Source organism: Numenius arquata, chromosome 7 (genome assembly GCF_964106895.1).
Source record: "Numenius arquata chromosome 7, bNumArq3.hap1.1, whole genome shotgun sequence".
Classification (NCBI taxonomy): domain Eukaryota; kingdom Metazoa; phylum Chordata; class Aves; order Charadriiformes; family Scolopacidae; genus Numenius; species Numenius arquata.
In genome coordinates this window covers 32,482,278-32,507,945 of record NC_133582.1, presented here as the reverse complement: position 1 = coordinate 32,507,945, position 25,668 = coordinate 32,482,278, and the positions used below count along the sequence as shown (strand labels likewise).

The window sequence follows — 25,668 nt, the reverse complement described above, 5'->3', positions numbered from 1 at the left end:
GAGGCCACGGAGATGCTGGGAGGGCTGGAGCCCTCTGCTGTGAGGACAGGCTGGGAGAGTTGGGGGTGTTCAGCCTGGAGAAGAGAAGGCTCCGGGGAGACCTTCGAGCCCCTTCCAGTCCCTAAAGGGGCTCCAGGAAAGGTGGAGAGAGACTCTTGGTCAGGGAGGGGAGCCACAGGATGAGGGGGGATGGTTTTAAACTGAAAGAGGGGAGATTGAGATGAGATCTGGGGAAGAACTTCTTTGCTGTGAGGGTGGTGAGAGCCTGGCCCAGGTTGCCCAGAGAAGCTGTGGCTGCCCCATCCCTGGAGGGGTTCAAGGCCAGGTTGGAGGGGGCTTTGATCAACCTGGTCTGGTGGGAGGTGTCCCTGCCCATGGCAGGGGGTTGGAATGAGATGAACTTTAAGGTTCCTTCCAACCTGAACCATTCTATGATTCTACTGGAGGATTCTACGTGTGCTGCTGCTGGCTCCGGTGAAAGCCCAGCTGGACACAAGTGGGCTCACGAAGCAGTAGACACGTGTGATGCAGCTGTTGGGTATGACCTCTGGAGTACACACCACATACAATATGGAGTGGCAGAGTCATTGCATCGCTGGGACTGATCGGGACTCTCTCACCCTCTTTGTTTCCCACTTGGCTACAGCAAAGCCAGGATTAAACTTGCCCAGGTTACCTGAGGGTACCTGAGAACCCGAGAACACAAGTCCTGCTAACCTCATCATAACAAAAATTTCTTAATCTGAAGTTCTGAGCGTTGGAAGGAGTATAAAACTGCAGTGAGTGATGCTCTACAATTAAAAAAAAAGAAAAAAAAGCCCAGTTAGTTGGCTTCGATAACAGTAAATAGATTGGATGTTGTTTCCTGATAAAACCTCCACAGGTCTGTAATGACCCCATGGTGCTCACCTCTGCCTTACAGCAGCACCAAGCGGATTCAGTTGAGCTTGGAAAAAAACATTCCCAAACAGAAATGCTCACAGATAGTGTTTTTTGGGACTAGGTATTAAAAAGTAAGTACTTACAGACCAAATTGATATGCAAAGGTGGAGAAGTTCTCAGTCTGTTTTAGTGTGATTTTATCATTATCTTTTCTAGGTGTAGGTACCCCAGCTTCTTAAGAATTTAAATGTTTTAGTAGCATTTAATCTGTATTGTAAATCATTAGGTTTTGTGTTTTTTTTCTTAAAAACATCTTTTCGTTCTATTGAGGTCTAAACACGGTTAAGCCTGCACTATGTGTGTTCCTTAAATAAAAGCATTCCCTCATCCCAAACGAAATAAAGCTCAGCTTGCTACCCAAGCTCTGCCCTTACCGCCTTGATTTTTGCAAGGCTCTGAGTGTCCTTACCTGTGCTACGTACTTAAAAATCCCAGAGTTTAGGAACTTGTGAGGAACAGCTTTAGTTCAGTGGAAAAAAAAATGCCTGCTAATGGTCTGAGTTTCCTTCCTCTCGTTCTCAGTGATGGCCTTTCTAGTGTTCAGTGGAGTTACAGGTTTAAGAACACGGCCTTTTTGGAGTCAGTGACATGTTACTTCTACCTCCACGGGCTGGGTCCTGTGGGACTTGTCAGCGCTTTTATAATGGATTTAAGACAACTGCTTCTTTTCTTCCTTTAGGCTCACAGCTGGCAGCCTGGCATCAAGAACCCCTACCGTGGGGTGGTGGTATGGCCCGTTCCTGAAAACGTTGAAATTACTGTCACGCTCTTTAAGGTATGTTGGGTTTTGGTGGTTTTTTTTTTAAAGCATAATTCTTTCTTATTTCCTAAACAGCATATGAAAAATTCCAATTGGAAACATCAGATTATTATTACAAGGCCTAATCTTGCTGGGTTTAAATCGTTAACTGCACAACCTTATGTCCCCAGCTTAAATCTGGGAGAGAAGGATGGGCTGTTCCCTGCCAGAGCTCGCTTTTGTAGTTTAGTTAACGTGCTGAAATATCCCATTGAGCTGATTATGGTGAGCCTTTGGCGTAGAATTTAGTACGTGTGTAACCACACACAGTACATGTCGGGGGGCTGGGCATGGGTTAGGTTGGTCTGGTTGGTTTTCTTTAAATGCTGTAAGCCAGAAGTTGTCAAAACTCAAGCTTCCTCCTCATGTTTAGGTGGAACTTGTTATATTCAAGTTTGTGCCCATTTCCTCTTGTCCTGTCACTTGCCACCACTGAAAAAATAGTGGCCCCATCCTCTTGACACCCTCCCTTTAAGTATTTATAGGCGTTGATCAGATCCCCCCATAGTTTTCTCTTCTCTAGGTTAAAAAGACCCAGGTCCCTCAGCCTTTCCTCATAAGAGAGATGCTCCAGGCCCCTCATCATCCAACACGGAGTATTTGAGTAGAGCAGAGAATTACAAGAAATTTTTTTTAGGAACTGCGTTTGTTCTGGTAAAAAAAATAAGTTTATTTGTGTGGCTGCAAAGCAGGAGGAAAAACTGATGGTTGGATGGTTGTGGTAGAACTTATTTCCCAAGTATCATCGGGCAAAGCTCTTTCGGCATAAAGATAAACCATGCAGCTTTGCGCGTGGGACAGTGCAGGAGACCGCCTGGGAGGCTGAGGATTCGGGGATTTTCATTCCATTAGTTCTTTCTTGTTCTTTATGGGATGTCTCCAGCTACACTCCGCTTGTTCTTATTTATAATTGCTCCCTTTACAGCTTAGGGCAAGAGTAAGATACTTTTTTCTAATTAGTCATATTTGTTTTTCTTTGTCTTGGGGACTTCCCTGAGTAACTGCTTAGAAGTGGCTTCTGGTTAGCCTTAGAATGTGAATTTATTACTTGGTTCATTAAGCCTAAAAAGGGAGTTTCTCTCTTTTTTTTTTTTTTTTTTTTTTGTCCTTGGGATCACCAGCGAACAGAAACTTCCCAGGTTGCCGGCGATGCTAACTATCATAAATTTGCCCCTCTCCTTAGCAGACACGTAGTCTTCAGCTGAGGTTCAAAAGTTAACTCGCAAAAATTGTTTGCCTTTGCATGCTTCAAGGGCTTCTACGTGGACGAAGAAGTTTGACACCATTAAACCACGCAGACTGTGCTGCGTGTCCCCATGATCTGAGTACGTTTACGTAACACAGTAAATGTTACTTAATTTTTTTAACATTTAAAGTGAAACAGAAACGTACTACACAATTCTTGATTGTGTACGCAGTGACATGTTATGTGAAGAATGAGAAATTAAGTGTCTTTGGAGTGCAGCTCTGTGGTGCTGTGGCTTTGGAGTAAAAGCATCTCCCAGCCTCCTCCTGCCATCCCACGCTACCTTTCTATTCCTACCTGCACCCCTTCAGGGCTTTGTTTTATCGTCCAGCACAACAAGCTTGTAGTTGTGGCACTGAAAGTGAGTGTGAGGGATAGGACTGGGGAGAGAGGGGCCTCTGGAGCCGCTTTTGGGTATTACTACAGCCTGAATTCTACCCAGCAATGGGACTCTGTGGGTAGGTCTGTTCCCTGGGCTGCCTTTGATGTAAATTTGCTCTCATTGCTCCTCTGGCCCAAACCACCTTTTTCTCTGCAAGGACATATGCAGGTGGACTCCTCAACAGCCCTGAGTAGTAGAATTTGGGGGTGTTGGTGGACAAGAAGCTCAACATGAGCCAGTGACGTGCACTGGCAGCCCAGAAAGACCCGTGCACTCTGGGCTGCATCCAAAGAAGTGTGGCCAGCAGGGTGAGGGGGGGGATTCTGCCCCTCTGTTCTGCTTTGGGGAACCCCCCCCGGCAGTGCTGCCTCCAGCTCTGGGGCCACCAACATCAGAAGGACATGGAGCTGTTGGAGAGGGGCCAGAGGAGGCCACAGAGATGCTGGGAAGGCTGGAGCCCCTCTGCTGTGAGGACAGGCTGAGAGAGTTGGGGGTGTTCAGCCTGGAGAAGAGAAGGCTCCGGGGAGACCTTTGAGCCCCTTCCAGTCCCTCAAGGGGCTCCAGGAAAGCTGGGGAGGGACTCTTGATCAGGGAGGGGAGCCATAGGATGAGGGGGAAGGGTTTTAAACTGAAAGAGGGGAGATTGAGACGAGATCTGGGGAAGAACTTATTTTCTGTGAGGGTGGTGAGAGCCTGGCCCAGGTTGCCCAGAGAAGCTGTGGCTGCCCCATCCCTGGAGGGGTTCAAGGCCAGGTTGGAGGGGGCTTGGAGCAACCTGGTCTGGTGGGAGGTGTCCCTGCCCATGGCAGGGGGGTTGGAATGAGATGATCTTTAAGGTCCCTTCCAACCTGAACCGTTCTATGATTTTATGGTTCCAGGTGTGGTGCAGGGCACTGTTTCTGAGCCAGCTGGGTGATGCAGCAGGAGCGCTGTCTCTGTGCGAGACTGGCTGCCTGCCTGGATGGAGGAGCTGCGAGTGGTAGGTGTTTGCAGGCAGAATACGGTGTGCCCAGTCCTCTGGGGGCTCAGCGCTACAGCACTTCAGCTGGAGCACGGGATATGTCCTAACGCCTGGAGAGCTGACATTTCTGCAGCTGGTACGTTCTGGGCAAAGATGGTAAAAAAGAGCTAGTTATTTTTTTTGCACAGCTGAGGCATTGGCTGGCCATCGGTAGAGTTGTGGGAAGGGCAGTATGTAATAACACGCTGCAGCAGCCTTTTTGGGAGCTGACTTTCACGTCAGATATTTATATCATTCCTTCCTCTGGAAGGAGGGAGGCGAAAACAGTGAGAGCAGCAGAGCTCAGAAAAGGAGATGGCAGTTCTGTAAAAGTCACAGAATGGTCGGGGTCGGAAGCAACCTTTGGAGATCGTCTCGTCCAACCCCTCCTGCCAGAGCAGGGTCACCCAGAGCAGGTTGGACAGGAACGTGTCCAGGCAGGTTTGAATATCTCCAGAAAAGGAGACTTCACACCCACAAGGGCACATCGCTGGCTCATGGTCATCCTGTTGTCCACCAGGACTCCCAGGTCTTTTTTCACAGATGTGCTCTCCAGCAGGTCAACCCCTTACCTGTACCAGTGTGTGGGGTTATTCCTCCCCTGGTGCAGGACCCTACGCTTGCCTAAGGTCCCTTTGGGAGCTACTCCCCCCCTGAAGGAGAGTGACTGCTGAACGCTGGTGGTGGCAGTGTTTAACCAACAGTAGTCGTTCTCTTTCATTACAAGCCGAGATGCGAGGAGAAGCTGCTGGCTCCACGTCCACGCTGGCAGAGCCCGCTGAGGGGAGCAGGTTGCCTACGGGAGAGCTTTGTAGCCATCAAACGAGCAGCGTGGTGCTGTTTGGAATGGAAGGGCAGGGAAGGGAAAGAGCCGGCTCCAGAACAGACAGCTACGTGTTCAGGGAAATGATTCACACGGCGGCAGCTGCGCATTCGTAAGTGGCTGTTGAAATGTGTTGCTGGTAGGATTAGGAGATAAGTTGAGGTTTCAAGTGCTGATGAGAATGTTAAGAATATCCTCTCCAGTAGCCATCTCTGGACGCTTGAGAGCTGGCGAGCAAAGTGCCTGGAGTCAGTCAACAGATGAGATATTTCGCTTTATTGGCACATCCCTATTTTGGGTGTGAGCTTGTTTGCAGCAGTATATTTGTATTTCTTAGGCAAGCTGAGCTGGGTATTGAAGAAACTATAGCCTTCATTTAGAAAACTTTCATTTCAAATAAATGAAAACTTTTTGTTTAATTTCACATAATTCTGGGCTGCTGGTAAAATTTCATAATGCTCTGAAGTTATGTGGGAAAAAGCATCAAATGCCTGTATTGATTCAGCTTCCCTTGACTGACTGGCTCCTGGCCATCCAGCCAGCTGAAGTGCTAATTGCATGAATTTTTAAAGTTCCATCTGTTCTGAAAGTTTAACTTCTTCCTTTGCCATGCTCTACATTGGTGTTGGGTTTTTCATCCAAAATGGGGAGAAAGAAACATTGTGAAACTATAAGCCTATTGTGCGTTTTAAGTCGGTGATTTTGTAGTGCTTTCATAGAAGGATCCACAAATGCCAGAAAAGTGAGCTGAATTCCCATTTTTTGTCGTTTCCATGGTTGCACTCCAAAAGTTCATTTTTAGAGTTCCTGCATTAGCAAGGCTTAACCCTCATATATGCAAGCTCGTATACTTTTCTGTGGTTTTATGTACAAACACATACCTGTGTCAACTGAGAGAGATTTTAAAAGAGCAATTTCCACTGCCAGGCAAGCCCAGTGCTTTTCGCAAAGCGAAGTGAACGCCGGTTGTACTATTAGGATTTAAATTACAACATCATTATTTTCTAGCTTAAGAGCAAAGTGAACTTCCCAAGCAAAAAAATGTTTGTTCTTCTGGAGTAAGCATGGACTTTGCTTCCCTGGATTACAAAAAGCACCTGTTTTGTCAGTAATATACATGGTTTATCACGCCAATGTCCTATTGCAACAACAGGGAAGATTACCAGCTCTTCATGCCAACGTTTGAAAAAAAAAAAAAGACATTTTTTAAAGGTATGGCCTTCTGAGCACATAAAAAAAATTAGTTATGAGTAAAAGAAGAATAAAATAGATGATAAAAGGAGGCTTGTGTTGTTAAAAGTATGCCTGTCCCTAAATAATCCAGGCTCAGAACACACTTGTTCCAGTTTCCATACTCTCCTAAGTTTGGAGAGTGGCTCAGCTGGACACCGTGAAGGATATTCCATAGGAGGAAAAACCAGGCTCTGTGGGTGAGACAAGATGTTGGGCGTCTTTGTGATACAAAAATCAGACACTGGAGGAAGCGAGCGGACTTGCCCACTAAATCATTGAATATCCAGGGTTAGCGTGGGGACTAATTGTAAGAAAATGTATTTTAAAAACAAATCAATGTCGATCCCTATGGCCTTTGTAGTCTAGAGGCTGTAGAGGAGGGCATGAGCTTGGTGGGGTGATGTTTAGGGACAGTTCTGCCACCCTGCACAGAGCTCCCTGCTTTCTGGGGGCTCTGGGCAGCAGAAGCTGCCCAGAGCTGTATGGGGTTTTTTTGGACTGATCAGGCCTCTGCCAGCAGCGCTGAAAGCAACAGGAATTGGGTCAAATTTTGAGACTTCTGCAGCTTCAGCCAGCCACGTACAAAAGCGGGGGACAGATGCTGGAGTAGCCAGAGCATCTGCTGTAGGTCACTGGCAGAGGAAGATCACAAACCCTGTCATCATTTGATCTGATTCGTTATGACAGTCCTTAAGTAGCTGTTCCCCAAGAAGAAAGACAGAAGATTAAGGCTGGTATGAAGTGAAGGCGAGCTTCAAAAGCCAGGGAAGCTTAGGGAGGAGGCATGGGGAGGAAAGGGACTAACAGTCTGAAGATCTTCCCCACCTGCTCCTGCTGCTGATGAGGGGAAGGAGCGTTGTCTTGTTTGCTGCCGTCTTTCCTTCACTCCTATTGGGAGGGTATAGCGAGGTGGGAGTCTGTCTCTTCTCACGGGTAACAAGTAATAGGACAAGAGGAAATGGCCTCTGGTTGTGCCATGGGAGGTTTAGGATGGATATTGGGAGAAATTTCTTCACTGCAAGGGTTATCAAGCCTTGGAAGATGCTGCCCAGGGAAGTGGTGAAGTCGCCATCCCTGGAGGTATTTAAAAGATGTGTAGATGTGGTGCTGAGGGACATGGTTTAGTGATGGAGTTGGCAGTGTTAGGTTAATGGTTGGACTTGATGATCTTAAAGGTCTTTTCCAATCAAAATGATTCTATGATTCTATCAGAAGAGATACAGAAATAACTCTGAAGATAATTCAACTTACTGGAGAAGGGTTACCTTCAGTCTTCTGAAACCACCCAATACACTGCAGAATGGATCTCACCCTTGACAAAGCACCTTGCTGGATGGACTGGTGATGGGTTGAGCAACAGAGAACAGAAAAATGTGACAGACACATTCCATGTTGCTCTTCCCTTGCCCGAGAAGAGTTGTCTGGTTTTGGGTAGTTAGCATGTGGATGGGAGAATGGGGTCACAGAAAGAGTGGATGGGATTGCAGAGAAAAGCTTGTAGGACTGAGCTTGTTGAGGGCCAGCGTATCTCTAGGAAAGTAGCTCACAGAGTTACTGGGAAAATGTGAGATGGGCTTAGGTAGGTTTTCACTGATGGATGGAAGTGCTCTACTGACCTTGAGAGGACAGTTCAAGAAATTATTATCTGAGGGTCTCACTGATGGAGAACCATAAGATGGTGTCCTGTCCTTTGCACAGTTCCCTACTTTTGGCTTCTCACCTGAGCGTTACTTGGACCACTGAAGTTGCCTTACTAGAAAAAAATGAAAAGAAAAAGGGTAGGGAAAAAAAAGAAGGCTCTAAAACTTGGTTGAAGATGCAGAAAAGGACTGTCAGACTGAGAGGTGAATGCATATGGAAAGAGAAACAGGAAAACGGGGCCCATCTCTTGATTCTTTTTTACACAATAAAACAAGGAGGAACAACAAGCCATTAAATCCATTTTCCCAAATGCTCACAGTTTTCAATTTAAGGTAAAACCATAATGAATGTTGGATAGAATGTAGTTCTGCATCTGTGGTATGTTGGTAAAGAAAATGAGCATTATCAAAAAAATGTCACTTGCCAGCTCCCTTTGTGTTCCAGAAAGGTACGAGGCAGTTTCAGGCATGTGGAGCACTGGGTCCAGTTATGGGGCCACCAGTTCAAGAAGGACAGGGAACTGCTGGACAGAGTCCAGCAGAGGCTACGAAGATGATCAAGGGGCTGGAGCATCTCTCTGATGAGGAAAGGCTGAGAGACCTGGGGCTGTTCAGGCTGGAGAAGAGAAGGCTAAGAGGGGACCTCATCAATGCTGAGCAATATCTGTAGGGCGGGTGTCAAGAGGATGGGGTCAAACTCTTCTCAGTGGTGCCCAGTGACAGGACAAGGGGCAACGGGCACAAGCTGGAACACGGGAAATTCCATCTGAACATGAGGAAAAACTTCTTTCCTGAGAGGGTGGCAGAGCCCTGGAAGAGGCTGCCCAGAGAGGTGGTGGAGTCTCCTTCTCTGGAGACATTCCAAACCCGCCTGGACACGTTCCTGTGGGACCTGCTCTGGGTGGACCTTCTTTGGCAGGGGATTGGACTAGATGATCTCCAGAGGTCCCTCCAACCCCTGCCATTCTGTTATTCAGGCTGAGAAAAATACTGGAGACAGTTTTTTTTTCCTTGAGCTTTTCAGGTAATTTTCATTATTGTTTGCTGTCAGGAAGGAGGTCCTTTTATAGTTCTTGTCTGTGGGAGTTCCCAGCTGCGCATTTTCAGTGATTACTGGTATCTGCTGGCAGGTGAGGTGAGGTTCTGTGTGCTGTTATCAGGGAGGGCTTTCATACAGTGAAAATAAACGCTACTCCTGGGTTTGTTATTCTTTACAATGGCATTTTTTTTCCCTGGAGAGTGTATAGTCCTCAAATAGCGACTTGCTAAATTCATTGCACGAGTTTTACGGGGGAAACCACTGGAGAAGATGGGTCAGCCCATGAGGGGAGTTTGCGGTGTTACGGGTTTTTACTGATTTACCCTCTTCAAAAGTGAAATATGATGAAAGATTAGCCAGATTTATAGAAACATCTCTTTTCGTGGAGACCACCTGTGGAAACGTTAGCCCCGAGGGTGAAACGGTGGTCACACAAGTCCCTGTTGCTGCTGACGGGGAACGGGGTGTAAGTTCTGCAGGGGGACGGTGCCTGCTGCTCCCTGCGCCTCTAAGAACAGCATTTACTGACAAGGGTGAAGCCACTTACCCGTCTGCTGCAAGGAAATGCCGAGGTCAGTGTATATAAGCTTATTGAGGGTTTTCTGCTTCTAGAGGCATTTTAAGACTAAACAAGAAATGTGGCTTTTTAAAAAAAAAATAAATATATATATATATGGATTTATCTTTAGATCTGAAATATCTTACACATATACAAAGCATCCGTATATTATTAGCATATTTCATACTCTCCAAACTTTTGGAAAGGCTGTTCATTAGAGAGGTCCTTGAAGCTTTTAATTTTTATTTTTTATTCTGGGCAATCGGTAGGGAGCCCGGGGGGGTAATACGTTCATGTTTATTTTTCAAAGGCGCTCAGGACTCGCTTTCAAACGCATGCGAAAATGTTGCGTATTAAGAAATGTTTTCATTACACAGTGTTATTTTTGCTCCAGCAGATTATCAGAAATACTCAGCAGAGCCCCTGATTCTGCAGCCTTCAGAGGTGCAAATCAACTCTATTGGCGTTATAGAAGAGCTTTGATTTTTCTTTATAGATTATTGCTTTGCATGAACAAAATAGCGATTGTTTTGCCTGTTCCATGGGATAAAACCCTGGGCCTTGAGGTTGCAAGCAGTTCTAGGTACACCTGTGAGCTTACATTAATAGCTTTTGGGGGAGCGATGAAAAAAAAAATGGAGCAGGATGAAATATTTAAGAGTTTAGACACTTGTTATGGAGCAGCTTATTAAAACATAAAGTGATTAATGATCCCATTAAATCTCATTATGTCATTTTATGCTGTATCAAAGGAAGCAATTACACAAAAAGGTAATTGCCCCAGGTTAACTCTTGAAAATTCTAAATATTTAATAGCTGGATTACAGAAAATGATATCTTCAGAATTTATATAGGGTAGAGTAAACTAGCAGTTATCGTGCACTTTATTTACATAATGCAGAATTCCACAAACCTGATTAATGTGATGGATATATAATTACATAATCTGATATTTACAAGTACATTAATTGGAACACGGAAATACCGGAGCATAATTTTGTATGTATCTACTTGCCCTTCTGTCTTTAGGGGTAACAGTACAATATGTGCTTTACACTCATTTGCATTATATTTCAGTTATTCTGATTTTTAATCTGTAGAGATTTATTCGTATATAAAAAAATAAACCAAATTTTGTCATCACTTTCTAGTAACATTTTCTTACATTTTTTTCAATGAAACGATATCCCCTTGCTGGAGTGTAATGCATTTTAAAAGGCATATTGCATATGACATGACATCCTGCTCCCATGACATCCATGCTCCCCCATGACATCCTGCTTGCCAAACTGGAGAGATACGGATTTGATGGGTGGACGGTTCGGTGGATAAGAAATTGGCTGGATGGTCGCATCCAGAGGGTAGTACTCAGTGGCTTTAAGTCCAGATGGAGAGCAGTGACAAGTGGTGTCCCTCAAGGGTCTGTGCTGGGACCGGTACTGTTCAACATTTTTATCAACGATGTAGACAGAGGGATGGAGTCCACCACCAGCAAGTTTGCGGATGACACCAAGCTGTGTGGTCTTGTCGATACACCAGAGGGACGGGATGTCATCCAGAGGGACCTGGACAGGCTGGAGAGGTGGGCTCAAGTAAACCTCATGAGGTTCAACAAGAGCAAGTGCAGAGTTATGCACCTGGGCCGGAACAATCCTTGGTATCAATACAGACTGGGGGATGAGGTATTAGAAAGCAGCCCTGAGGAAAGGGCCTTGGGGGTGCTGATGGACGAGAAGCTGGACATGAGCAGGCAATGTGCTCTCGCAGCCCAGAAGGCCAATCGCATCCTGGGCTGCATCAAGAGATGTGTTGCCAGCAGATCCAGAGAGGTGATTCTGCCACTTTACTCTGCTCTGGTGAGACCTCACCTGGAGTACTGTGTGCAGGTCTGGAGCCCTCAATATAGGAAGGACATGGACCTGATGGAGCGGGTCCAGAGGAGGACCACCAAAATGATCAGGGGGTTGGAGCACCTCTGCTACGAGGACAGGCTGAGGGAGCTGGGGTTGTTCAGCCTGGAGAAGCGGAGGCTCCGGGGAGACCTCATAGCAACCTTCGAGTACCTGAAGGGGGCCTACAGGAAGGCTGGAGACAGTCTGTTTACAAAGGCCAGCAATGACAGAACAAGGGGTAATGGCTTTAAACTGGAAAAAAGCAGATTTAGATTAGACATTTGGAATAAGTTCTTTACCATGAGGGTGGTGGAGCACTGGCATAGGTTGCCAAGGGAGGTGGTTGAGGCCCCTTCCCTGGAGACATTCAAGGTAAGGCTCGACGAGGCCCTGGGCAACCTGGTCTAGTTGGGGGTGTCCCCGCTGACTGCAGGGGGGGTCAGACTAGATGACCTTTGAAGGTCCCTTCCAGCCCAGATGATTCTATGATTCTATGACAGCTGTGGTCGGAGGGGTTCAATACCCAGCTACTGATGGTGCCGCTGGTCTGGTCCCTGCGCTGACCCTGTGTCTGACCTCAAGGCAAAACTTAAGCGAAACACGGATGGTTAAAGCAAAGACTAAGGTCAGGTGAGCTGTAAAGGCTGAACGTAAGGCTTGTAGAAAGGAAAGCTGGCACTGATGGAGACGCACAGAGCAGAAGCAACATCTCTCTGAGCATTTTGTCACCTTAGAGCAGAAGGTGGACCTGGCACAGTGCTTGGTGTAGGGTCTTGAGCATGCTCCAAAGAATAGCGAGAAACCTCATATATGTTGGTGGCAAATGCTAATTAGGGGGGAGTGACATTTACTTACAAGTGCCTATAGCATGCAAGCGTCAGAGGCAAAGGAGTAATTGAGTGGTTTCCTGTAAGTAGAAATAATTGAATAAAATTGAGGTGTAGCAAAATGAGGCTTTGTGTCAGAGGAAAGCCTGAAGTCACATTCTCTTAGTGTGAGAAGCTGTTGTGCAAGAGCAGCAGAAGTTATTTTGTTACGGTTGGTCAGAACTAGGATCGGATGATAGATTAATGATATATATGCATTTTAAAAAAGTATTATTTTTTAAAGTAGGATCCTTGATAGAGGCATGAAGGGCATGACTTAATGTCTCCACTGTTACCTTAATTTCAGACAACCTCAATACAGACTGCAGCACTGGATTGAAAGCTCATTAAATTGGAAGCGAATGCTCAATACGTGAATCTTGTTATTTATCTTCTTGTTGGTGAAAATGATTTTTTTGACCCTGGCATGTGAAGTAATAGAAATGTTGTGAAGTAAGGAATAGGTGAAAAAGGTAAAAAGAGGTGCCGTGTGGAGGCCGTGGCCGTGGGTCTCCGCTCCCGCTGATGGACGCCGGGCAGGAGGATTTGGGGTGATGTCCTTGATTCCTGCTGTCAGTGTGTGCTTTCTCGTGCATCTCTGCAAGGTGTAGATTAATTGTGTTTATTTGGTAGGTGGAACTTAAAAATTAAAGTGAGATTTATCTTTCTTTTGCTCTGGATGCAAAGGAAAGAGAATTAAAGTCCTTTATCAGAACCAGCCTCCTGTTTGTATCTCTGCGGGTCTTTATTAGACCTTCACTGGCGGTTTTACACCAACTTGCTCATCATCTTATTGACATCTGTTGAAGCCTACAACTCAGCTAAAATATTTGCCTCTGTCCTCTTCAGTGGGTGTAAAATATTTCTATGAGTATATGAAAATCTTGGCTGAGTTACAATTTCTTGCACCCTGGATTATATTTAGACTTAAGTTCTCTGGTTTGTTTTTCTAGGATCCCCACGCCGAAGAGTTTGAAGACAAAGAATGGACGTTTGTCATAGAGAATGTAAGCTGGAATGTTGTTGGTTTTTTGTTGTTGTTTTGGGCTTTTTAATACACGTAAGATCATTTAAAAGATTGAAGGGTGTCTAAATGCTGAAAAAAAACTTGAGTAAAACGTGAGGTGCTGAATCACAGTAAAGCCTTGCTTTGTAGTAATAAAGGCTTATTAAAATACCTACTGTTATGTTACAATTAAAATACAGGGGAGGGGAGTACTATACTACACTGCTTAAATTCCATCCCTGTAAGCATCAGTCTTCCTTGCATTATTTTGCTATGAGCAATGGAGTAAACAAGTTGGAGCTGGGTTATGACTCATTGTTTTATGGGTTCTGACACATTATTTTTCTATGAGCAGGGGAGTGGACAAGTCGGAGCTGGGTTATGACATCGGTACATCCCGAGCAGCAGCCCGCCCGGCCCGGGTTTGAAGCCGCTCTTTAGCCAAGAGCAGGGTTTCATCACCCGTGTTTGGTAGGTGAGGAGAGGGAGGCAAGGTGGAGAGGTGGGACCTGCCGTGGTCACCTGAGGAAAGAGCAGGAGAGTCAAGACGTGCTCCCTGGGATCCACGGTCCCGCTCTCCCTGCACGCGGGAGCCATCCTGGGCACCCAGCGGAAACCCGGGAGGTGGCTCCTGTCAACCTCTGACTCCTCTGAGTCAGGAGCTCCCAGAGCTTCACGGAGGGCTGAGGGCTCTCCAAACAACACGCTTTGCCAAAAGGCAGGGCTTAATGTTGCGTGGAGCAAGTGTGAAGTACTTTTTTCCTTCCCCTTTTCCGTGTTGGCCCCCTCACCTGCTTCACCCGGAGTTTCCTTGAAGAGGAAAATTCTTCTTGAAATACATTTGAAAGGACAGTACTATGAAGATGGTGTGTTTCTCTCTCGTTAATACAGTTTCGTTCTGGACTGTTTCTCAGTAACATGATGTAATTTTTATTTATGTTGCTTTTGAACAACAACAAAAAAAATCGCTCCTCTACTGTGTCGTAGTAGTGCCACGGAGCACTGAAGTAGGAGAAGGCAATGGAATTTGCATGTTATTCTTATTTTGCTTTAAAAAAAGCTGGTTTTTCTTTCTTGTTGGTATCAGAAGTGATTTGGATGTCCAAAGTTAAGGATTATTCTGATGACCAGTGATTGAACGTTTAAAAGGGCTGAAAGCCAAGTGCTTAATTTATACGTTTGTTTTTAAATGTCAAGTTTCTATTTTCGTTCGAGACTTGCGAACACAAAACACAGTTTAGTTACCATTTCCTGGAGTTTCCTTTTCTTTCTCGCATGGTTTATTTTAATGGGGGGAAGTCTCCATCACCGATTGTCACTGCACAAGTAACTCTGGGTAAAACAATGTCACTGCATTTCTCAGCCAACCCCTCTGGGTACAGCTGGGTTTCCTCCGGCGTTGCGGCAGGTTTTTTTTGGAAGTTTATAAGTGGGCATGTAGACTTTATGGCCTGCTTTCTCACACATTGCTTTTTTTTCCCCCACGTCATCCTGTGATTATCTGGAGGTGGCAGTAGTTCGGCTGCTGCCTGCTGTTCTTGCTCTGCCCCAGAACTTCTCCGAGCTGCAGTGATGCTTGCGGGGTGGGAGGCTGCTTCAGTGGCCGTGGCCCAAAGCACTCGATCCCTGCCAAAACAGATGGAAACGGTTCCCATATATATCAGTGATGGAGCAATTTTTCGTTATGTGCAAACTTAATCTTCGTGACCTTAATTATGCCATTAGTTCATCCCATGAGAACTGCCAAATAGTCATTGGTAGGTAGATATTTATCCTTCCATTTGAAAATATATAAAACATAGAATCACAGAATGGTTAGAGTTGGAAAAGAACTTGAAGACTGTCCAGTCCCACCCCCTGCCCTGGGCAGGGACACCTCCCACCAGACCAGGTTGCTCCAAGCCCCCTCCAACCTGGCCTTGAACCCCTCCAGGGATGGGGCAGCCACAGCTTCTCTGGGCAACCTGGGCCAGGCTCTCACCACCCTCACAGCAAAGAAGTTCTTCCCCAGATCTCATCTCAATCTCCCCTCTTTCAGTTTAAAACCATCCCCCCTCATCCTGTGGCTCCCCTCCCTGACCAAGAGTCTCTCTCCACCTTTTCTGTGTCATTCTCAGAATATATATGTATAACAGGTTGGGTTTGGTTTGTTTTTGTTGTTTTTTTTTTTTATGAAACACTACCGAAAACTGTAGATACTGCCAAAACAAAAGTGATCTGTGAACATACTTGAAAATATGGATAAACTCTTTTCCAAGAGTAACAGCTCCACTTAGTGGTGGATGAAAATATGTTCATCGGTTGGAGCAAGTCACAAGCGATCCCATGGCTGCCTGAGACTTCAGAGACAAAACACCTCCTTGTTCAAAGTCTGGCAACCGGGGAGACAGGAGGTTGATCTCCCCCCCTCCATAAATTGTCAACATTTACACCTTTCAGGTTTAACATGCAGTTTTCATGGTTTTAAATGATCATATTTGTCATTGAACGTGGTGAGGATGAGTCACAAGCACAGGGATGTTCACAGTCCTTTGTGGGATGTTCCTCTTTGCCCAGGTACGTTCTGTGCCCTCGGAGGCTGTGGGTTTCCCTGCCACCATGGCTGGCGGGGCTCCAAAAGGAAACTACCCAAGCCTGAGAAGTTTATGGATGTTCTTCCATTATGAAGCGATCTGAATTCTGCTAAAAATACATGTCTTTTGAGCTTTTTTTTTAATTATTATTAAAAATCAGTCTCTGAAATCATTGTGCAATGCATCGGTATGGCTGAGCAAAGATCAGCTAAAGGAGATGTTCTGCTGAAGTTGGATGCCTCTGCTGGCAGATGCTACCCAATTCAAAATAAGATTATTCTGGACTTTCAGAGGGATTTTTAAGTAGTGGTGAGGTGATTTGTGGAAGATAACCATGCTGTAAATGAAAATGAAGCAACATATTTGGCTTTTTGGTTGTTGTTTTTAGTTTGGGTTTTTTGTTGTGTTGTTTGTTTGTGGTTTGCTTTTTTTTCTTAACCCTGCAAATACATGTACTTTGTGATCTGTCACCTTGGTTACTGTAGGGTTTTTTTTCTAACTGTATTTTTAATGTCTTAGTCACTCTGTATTCTTGTAAGTGAACCTTTGTCGTCTACTGTGTGTCTAATCCATAAATAATTTGATCATAGCACGGTTTGTTAATACTTACATGTTGTTATTCATTTTCCATCAGCCTCTTCCCTGATGGAAAATGAATAATGTCTTTACCTCCTTCACAGCTGCGTCGGTTGTGTATTTACTGCTAACTTTCTTGTCTCTAATTTCACCTTTATTTAACCACACTCTGTGTATTTGATTATCTGTTTTTTCTTCATGAGGCAGTTCTTGGGCTTGTCTTGTGTTCTGTGCTCTTTTGGATAATAATATTGGATGTTCAGATTGGCTGCTGCAGGTTGGAGAGAAAGAAGTTCGTAGCTGAGAATAAGACTTACCCATCTGTGGGGAGGTAATAGGCTTTCCAGATCTTACAGGTTGGTGCTAGTTTATTTTTCCTGTTTGGTTTAGAGAACAAGGACTAGTTGTCTTCCATTAAAAAATATAAGCTGCATTTTTTCAGCATTAACTTTTGATTTCTCTTATGAATTGCTCTCTTGGGGTTTCTGGTGTGCCAGTGCCCAACAAAGAGCTTCTCTGTGGCAGGAGGCTCTATAGGTACCAGGGGAAACTCTCACAAACAGCATCAGTGCCCCTGTCAGACTTTCTGGGGGGCTTCCATGCTGTCTGATTGACGTAAAAGAACAGCACATGTTTCTAAATACATCTTTTTCTCTTAACAGTCAAATAGTGTTCAAGTGAGGTGGCCTGGGCTGGTGGGGCAATCATTAAGTGTCCCCTCGGAGGTGCCAGGGGGAGGGCAGCTGCTGAGTCTTAGTCAACTTGAAATGAAGACTGCGTCTCCAAGAGGAGTTGAGCTGAGCTGAAGTTTGGGCTGTGTTTCTTGATCTCTGCGGATTGTCTAGCTAACAGAAGAAGAAAAGGGCAGGAGGAAAGAGTGAAGGTTTAAATTGGTCCAAATATGTTGAAGCTTTCACTGACTCTATGTGCAAAAATTTTGTCTAAAATAAAAGTAGCTGCAGTGATGGAAAAATGTCATTTTGCTCCCTAGCATGCTCAAAGCATGGAAAAGCACATAAGAATGTCCATTCACATTTGGACCATCACATTTGCCTATTTGCTGACAGCTTTCTAGACAGCTACCTCCTACATTCGTAAATGAAGTTGAAAAATTCATAGTATGTTTTCAGAGGGTAAAAAATTTGGTCTATGAAACAGCTTTTCCAGCTTTATGTAGTTATTGTTTTTTTGAGCCTGGATTTGTATTTCTAAGAACTAATAAATGGTGTGTATTTTTCACTCTGAGGGTGGTGAGACCCTGGCCCAGGTTGCCCAGAGAAGCTGTGGCTGCCCCATCCCTGGAGGGGTTCAAGGCCAGGTTGGAGGGGGCTTTGATCAACCTGGTCTGGTGGGAGGTGTCCCTGCCCAGGACAGGGGGGTTGGAACTCGATGATCTTTAAGGTCCATTCCAACCCAAACGAATCTATGATAGTATATCCCAAGCTCCATAGTAGGTTTCTCTATCTTCCCTCCTGTTGTGAAACATAGGCCCCAGGGCTGTGGTGTGTGGTGTTTCCAGTAGCATCGACACAATCGAGGCATTGGCAAATCATTACTCTATCCCTGACACTAACCACATTCCTCTGTTTATGTGGCAGGCCTATTAAAGCATGGTCTTTGCTAATTACAGAAGGGGACATCCCAGACCTACTCATGTGACAATGCCCTGCCTGGTTTTAAAGCTTTGCTCATAGATTCATCCGGGGTGGGGTAGGAGGCCTGGTCTACCCCCTCCTACCTACACCTGGCCTGTTCTGCTGCCTCAAGGCAGCATCATTCCAGGCAAACACTTGCCTAAACTATTTTTAAAAACTTTTAAGATGGAGTCCCTGCAGTGTTTCTGGGCAGCCCGTTCCAATGCTCCGTTGCCCTTGCTGTTGGGAATTGTTCTGGCCTAGATCTCTGTTTAAGGCCGCTATTTCTTGTCTTACCGATTGCAGCTATGGATAACAGGTTCTGCTTTCTGCGTGGCTGGAGGCTCCCTCCCATCTAGTCGCCTCTGACTAATCAACCACAATAATGTGATTGTGGTTACACATGGGTTTTCATTTCCCTTGATTGCATTAGCAGATCATTAGGGTTCTCTTTCTAAGGACTCATTTATGTGAGTATTTTAGCATCTTTTACTCTGGGGCTGCCCCGAGAAGCTGTGGCTGCCCCATCCCTGGAGGGGTTCAAGGCCAGGTTGGAGGGGGCTTTGATCAACCTGGTCTGGTGGGAGGTGTCCCTGCCCAGGGCATGGGGGTGAAACGAGATGATCTTCAAGGTCCCTTCTGACTCTAACCGTTCCATGGTTCTACGATCCTGCTCTTCTCACGCTGCCCGCTGCTTTCGGGGACCAACAGCACCCCATGCTGCCTGCACACCATCACTGCCTGGAGAAGCACTGCCCTGGATTTCCAAGCTCTTCTTCAGCTGAGGTCTTGGAAACTGAACTTGCTTCTGCATCTGTCCTTTCTGCAGTGTCTTCCAAAATGTTTTGATGTCCCTTTTTAGACCACTGGTGTCTAATGGTGCCTTTTTGAATATTAAGGTAATGAATAGTGAAGAAAACCATGCCAAGCTTTCGAGTTTGACAGTGATTTATTGTCAGATGTACATCCTTTTGGGAGACACATCCATGCTTCCAGTTATTGTTTTTAAACCTTAATATAAGAAGGGTATTCTAAGTGCTTTCTCCAGGAAAATATGTCCAAAAAAGATGCTGAATTTAAAAAAAAAAAAAAAAAGGAGTTAATTTGCTGTTCACACTAGCCTACAGCAAACAGTTACAGAGAATAACAAGTTTAAGCTGCAAAATGACATCTTTTCCTTTTGTCTGTTGCTCTTGTGTAACTTCAGGAACCCTAACCCTAAAAGAGTTCTGAACTCAAATGTGGGCAAACCTTCCAAATGAAAGAAACACTACAAAAAGTTACAGAACATTTGACATAATCATTTTATTGGTACAAGTGTATTGTTCTGTGGCTTCCTCCCCTGAAATTCTGTATCTGGGTTGCTTATAATGATTTCTCATTTTGAATGCCCTAAAGTGTGTTATATCACTCACAGGTTTGCAGAGATAAATAATCTCTCCTAAAATGCCTATCTGTTATTTTTTGGCATGCCAACACAAATAAATAATGGGAAAGTAACAGGAAAGAAAGGGCAGGCGGATGGGATGTAGAAATGGATTTGTTTATAGTCTTAAAGGTGACTGATTTTAAATGGGGCACATTAAAATGAGTTTTCATCAGATAGAAGTCCGAATATGTTGTTTTTCAAATAAGGCTTTTCAAGAAATAGCTGGTTTGAATTTGAGTAGTACTTAGTGCAGAATTTTACACTTTCACTACAGCGGTGCTGTGACACCGACTTCCCAGGAGCAAGTTTTGCTTTACATCAGAACGAAAGCCCAAGTCTAGATGTGAAATCTTCCCACCTGGTTCTGGAAATAAATGTTGGGAGGCAGATGCCAGCCTGGCGTAGTGAATTGAAATTCTGAGTACTGTCAGTGCCGGTTGCTGAGACAACCTGGGGAAAAAGGCTTGCATATGGAATAAGCGGATTCCTTATTTGCTGATCAGTTGCTATACCAGAATTTATTACAAAATCTTGGCTATCTCTTCTCGTGCATCTTTGTAGTATGTGGAGCTTCACTTTAAATTGGCTATTTGCTTTATTGAAGAAAAAGTAATCAAAAAAGCTCTGCCATTCGTTTTGTATTTTCCGCTTGAAATAAATTTTTGCTTAAAATAAGAACCCACCCCGTTAGCCTTTTTCCTGAATTAAACGTCTGCATTTGATACATTTAGAATAGGAAGCTCATCGTTCAGACATGCTCTCCTGGTCCTTTAATTCCCCTGTCATATTCTGCCGGGTGTGATTATGTGAACTGTGACTGTCTGTCTGGGTAAATTAGGCTGGGTCTTCTGGTCCGGATAGAGCTGGGAATTAAACACTGCTTTGCCAGCCCGCTCCCTCTCGCGCCGCTTTATGTGTAAGAGAGAAGCAGAAAACTTGTTTTACTTTTAGTTTTTGCTTACATTAAATATTTAGCACTTTGTTCTAGTTGAGAAATCTCCGAGATTAGGTTTTTGGAGCAAAACTTGTGGGAATCATCATCTTGATTGGCTGCTGGAGCTCTGAAGGAGAAGGGGTAGGAAATCTTTTTGACGGGGGGGGGGAGGGCCTGATCTGGTGGTTTTTCACTAACACGTTCTTGTTTCTTGTGTGTTCTTGGAGTCTCCTTCTCTGGAGACATTCAAAACCCGCCCGGACATGTTCCTGTGCAACCTGCTCTGGGTGAACCTGCTTTGGCAGGGGGGTTGGACTAGATGATCTCCAGAGGTCCCTTCCAACCCCATGTGATTCTGTGATTCTGTGTGCGCACCACAGTGGTGTTTCTGGGCAATTTTAACAAAAAGTAGAAGACCATCTAAGGCAGAGGCTTGGCTCTGGGTGGGTGAGTCTCCATGGCTGTGCCCGCACCCACCTCGTGGGGTCACTTAATTAAACAACCCCCTTCGATTGGTCACCTTCTGGGAAAATGACAGAAGGTAACAGAAGCGGGTTGCACACTTGAGTTCTCCTGATGAAATTTTCCGCCAAATGCTGTAGGACAAGTAAGTTACCACATGTCTTTAGTGCAAATGTGTTACGGTTTGAGAAATCCACAACAATTCGTTGTCATTTAGACAATTATTCTCTCAGCTGATGACCCTTCCCCACCTGAGAAGGTGAACCGGGGGAAAAAACAAGGAAACCCAAGGGTTGAAATAAAAACAGATTTAATAGAATAAGACTAAATAATTAACATTAATAATACTAAAGAAGTAGTATCAGTCCCGATACCAATATAAAATCCACAAGGACTGTCCCCAGCCCATTCCTCCAGCAGTGACAGCAAACATGGGACCCTGCGAGCTCTGCGGCTTCAGGAGGAAGGGAAGGGCTCAGGGCTCTGGCACCAGGGCAAGGAGTTCTCAGGATGGCGGCCATCAAGGAAGAGAGAGAGAAAGAACTCCTCAGCCAATGTGGAATGTGACATTCATGGTATGAAATGGTGAGGGGTCTAGAGAACAAGTGATACGAGGAGAGGCTGAGGGAACTGGGCATGTTTAGTTTGGAGAAGAGGAGGCTGAGGGGAGACCTCATTGCCCTCTACAACTCCCTGAAAGGAGGGTGTAGAGAGGTGGGTGTTGGCCTCTTCTCCCAAGGGAATCATGACAGGAGCAGAGGAAATGGTCTGAAGTTGTGGCAGGGGAGGTTTAGATTAGATATTAGGAAGAATGACTTTCCTGAGAGGGTGGTCAGGCACTGGAACAGCCTTCCCAGGGAGGTGGTGGAGTCCCCATCCCTGGAGGTATTTAAGAAACATGTGGATGTGGGACTTCAGGGCATGCTGTAGTGCCCGAGATTGTTGGGTTGGGTATTTTTTTGTGTGTGTGTATGGTTGGACTCGATGATCTCAAAGGTCCCTTCCAACCATGAAGATTCTGTGATTCTGTGAAATAATCCTGTTGGCAGCTTGGGTCAAGTGCCCGGCTCTTGCTCCTCCTCATCCCCCCACCTGGAGAGCTCGAAAACACTGAGACCTTGAAACCTGCACCCCCAGAGCTGGGGATAAAGTAAATATTTTCACAAATGCTGACACTAGAGTCTCTAAAAGTGCAGTTTTCTCAGGCACTAGAAGAGAAGTGAGTCCTGGGTCACTCAACCCAGGACAAAACATCACGTGAGCCAGGGACGAAGGCTGGGGGAGTCAGGGGGTATTTCCCCCTGGTAAGTCCCAGCGGGCAGAGGGGAGGCACCGGCGGTCCCAGATCCCGAGGGCAAGTGCTGGGGAAGCTTTTCTGAGAAGCTCTGGTCGGTCACTGATTTTTGGACCCACTGAACCCCCTCATAGGCCCAAGGGAGGTGGGGGTCGCTCCCGCCCGACGGCACTTCAGTCTGTGATGGACGTTTCCCTTCTGACCGAAACCAGACTGTGCCCAGATCGCCCCAGATTAGGGGCACTGCTAATCCTTTTTATCATTCATATGTAATAATCTGTTAAACCAGAGCTGTGAGGTGACAAAAAGTCTTATTTAAATGAGAATTTTTGGTGAATTGTTGAGAGAACTTTTGATGCCTAATTAACTTTTTAGACTTTTAATACCTCATTTATCTTGAATCAGTAAAGTATGAAATGTGAGTCCATCCAACTCTTCTGTACTGCTTTTTCAAAAAGAGTTATAAAATTTTTCATTTGTTATTTGATCTTTATCTCCCGAATGAAATGCAGTGCCCAAACTGTCCTTTAAATTATGGTGTTTCGGATGCTATGTTAATAAGCGCACTAACTGGATGTGTGGATCCCATGCAATTTGGCGGACGATATGGCAGTTTTGAAAACTAAATTACAGCAGTTCAGATTAAAATTTTCTGAGAAGGGAGACCTCTTATTTCCCGGGATTTATGCGACAATGAGGTGAGAGGGTCTCGCAAAGGGAGACGGGAGAGGGGATGCGGCACAGCCTGGGCATTGGGCTTCACCAGCTCTCTCCGTGCGGAACGTTTACAGCCACATGAGTCTGATGACATACAATTTATAGGGATATTATTGGCGCACCGTAGTCGAGTACAAGGGGTTTCTAAGTTGCTAGAACCATTTCGTTTAGGTTTTCGGGAGGGTTATTTCCCTGCTAAAAGAAGGTGTCTCCTGTAGCCCAGTGTGCTTCGAGATGCTTTGGTCACAACAACCCCAGGCAACGCTACAGGCTTGGGGAAGAGTGGCTGGAAAGCTGCCCAGCAGAAAAGGACCTGGGGGTGTTGGTGGACAGCCGGCTGAACATGAGCCAGCAGTGTGCCCAGGTGGCCAAGAAGGCCAACGGCATCCTGGCCTGTGTCAGGAACAGCGTGGCCAGCAGGAGCAGGGCAGTGATGGTGCCTCTGTCCTGGGCACTGGTGAGGCCTCACCTCGAGTGCTGTGTTCAGTTCTGGGCCCCTCACTCCAGGAAGGACATTGATCTGCTGGAGCGTGTCCAGAGGAGAGCCACCAAGCTGGTGAGGGGTCTGGAGAACAAGTCATAGGAGGAGAGGCTGAGGGAACTGGGCATGTTTAGTTTGGAGAAGAGGAGGCTGAGGGGAGACCTCATTGCCCTCTACAACTACCTGAAAGGAGATTGTAGAGAGGTGGGTCCTCTCTCCAAGGTCCAAGGTCCCTTGGCCTCTTCTCCCAAGGGAATCATGGCAGGAGCAGAGGAAATGGTCTGAAGTTGTGGCAGGGGAAGTTTAGATTAGATATTAGGAAGAATGACTTTCCTGAGAGGGTGGTCAGGCACTGGAACAGCCTTCCCAGGGAGGTGGTGGAGTTGCCATCCCTGGAGGTATTTAAGGAACATGTAGACATGGCACGTCAGGGCATGCTCTGGTGCCCGAGGTTGTTGGATTGGGTGTTTTGTTTTGTGTTTGGTGTGGTTTTTTTGTTGGTTTTTTTTTTTTTTTTTGTGTGTGTGTGTATGTTTGGACTCAATGATCTCAAAGGTCCCTTCTAACCATGAAGATTCTGTAATTCTGTGCTGTGCCGGAGTTGCCACGGGTGGCTTTCTGTTGCGGCTGGAGGGAGGGAGCTGATAAAGGAGGCCAACAGCTTTGGAAACCAACCCCTAATACTACATGAAGCATGTTTAAAGCCAGCAGTGTGTTTCAGCCACTCTCAGCATATGTTTATTCATAGAAAATCAGCAGTAAAATATATTTGCCAGCGCACACAAGAGACAGAGCCTGCATGAGGTCGTTTCTCTTTCAGACATCAAATACAGAAGAGTGTCTTGGTAATTGTTTTACAGTGGGGTTCTAATTGTAGTCTGGGCATAAGCTGAGCTGAGCAACTTGCCTTTTAATACAAAAGTATTTACTTTTAAGCTTGTTCAGCTTGCCACTTTTTTTTTTTTTTTCCTGGTTTTATGTGTCTGAGAGTGTTTTTACATTTACATACAGTCACGGGTATGTGTTTGCTCTCAGTGCGGTTCAGAATATCATTATGTAAAATGCCACTGTCTGGGGCAACATTATGATGGATAAATCTCATTTTTGACCTGGTAGCTGTATGGTGTTAAAACAGCGTATGTTGCAGCCATGTAGTACAAAATATTCAGTGTGGAAAATGGAAAAAATGGCAACGCATTTAATGAAAAAGAAACATTTTTGACATAAGTCACCTTCAAAGGCAGATAATCTGGGAGTTCAATTGAATATGTTGGTTGATTTGAGATAGTACCGTGCAATCGCATGTGCTCAAGGTATGGAAATATGTGTCAAAAAAAGAATTAAAATAACTATTATTGTGTAAAATGTAGCTCTGCATTAGGTAACTGGATAGGATTGTACATGCAAGCAGTTGTAATGTAACTTGGAGTGTATTATTTAAAAATAGTGGCCACCAGCAGAACAGGAGCCAGCTGACAGGAAAATAAGAGTTCTGGCTTCCTGAAAACCTTTGTTATTAGGAAAATCATCTGACAGTGTAATTGCACCAGGTGTTATTGCCTTCAGCCTCTTATCTTTGGTTGTTAGTTGTCTTAATAGCGTTTAATATAATGGAAATTAATTGACCTCCATAACTTAATTGATGCCATTTCATTCAGGTTTTTTTCCCCTCCCAGCATATTCTTCTTTCTGAATTGATACTGCACCATCATGTTGGGTTTTTTTTTTCACGTGAAGTTTCTCCTTTCTCATTGTTTTGCATGATCTATATCTGGGACAAATTGCTTCTTGTATCTTGACAGGCAGCAAAAAGGAACTTTTTCTGGTTTAGCTTAGGTGTGGTGGCAACCTGAGACTAGCCCGGAAAAATTGCCTGAATGAAATGGCATTGAATAAAGTCCCGTAAAATGACATCTTGTAGCTGTTCAGTGTTTTCTGTGGTTCCATGTACTAACCTAAATATAAGATTAAACTGATTTTCTGCCAAATCCGTGACCCCATACAAAGTTGCACCCCTGAGCTCACAGATTGCTATTCCAAGCACAGTGGTCTAACTTAAGAAAAGTTTCTTAGATTTTGCAGCAGCCTGAAAAAGAAAATTTAATAATATACCAAATGTGATTAACTTAAAGCCCACAGGT

The 25,668-nt window shown here is 45.1% G+C and overlaps 1 protein-coding gene across 2 annotated transcripts in view; it reads left to right on the top strand.

Annotated features, from left to right (window-relative positions):
- The window catches only part of EHBP1 (EH domain binding protein 1), a 238,442-nt gene that overhangs the window by 47,320 nt on the left and 165,454 nt on the right, over positions 1–25,668 (top strand). For both annotated transcript variants that reach the window (XM_074150615.1, XM_074150614.1), the window contains exons 4-5: positions 1,622–1,717; positions 13,375–13,428. In XM_074150615.1, coding sequence (XP_074006716.1) covers positions 1,622–1,717; positions 13,375–13,428 — 150 coding nt within the window. The remainder of the gene's footprint in view (positions 1–1,621; positions 1,718–13,374; positions 13,429–25,668) is intronic.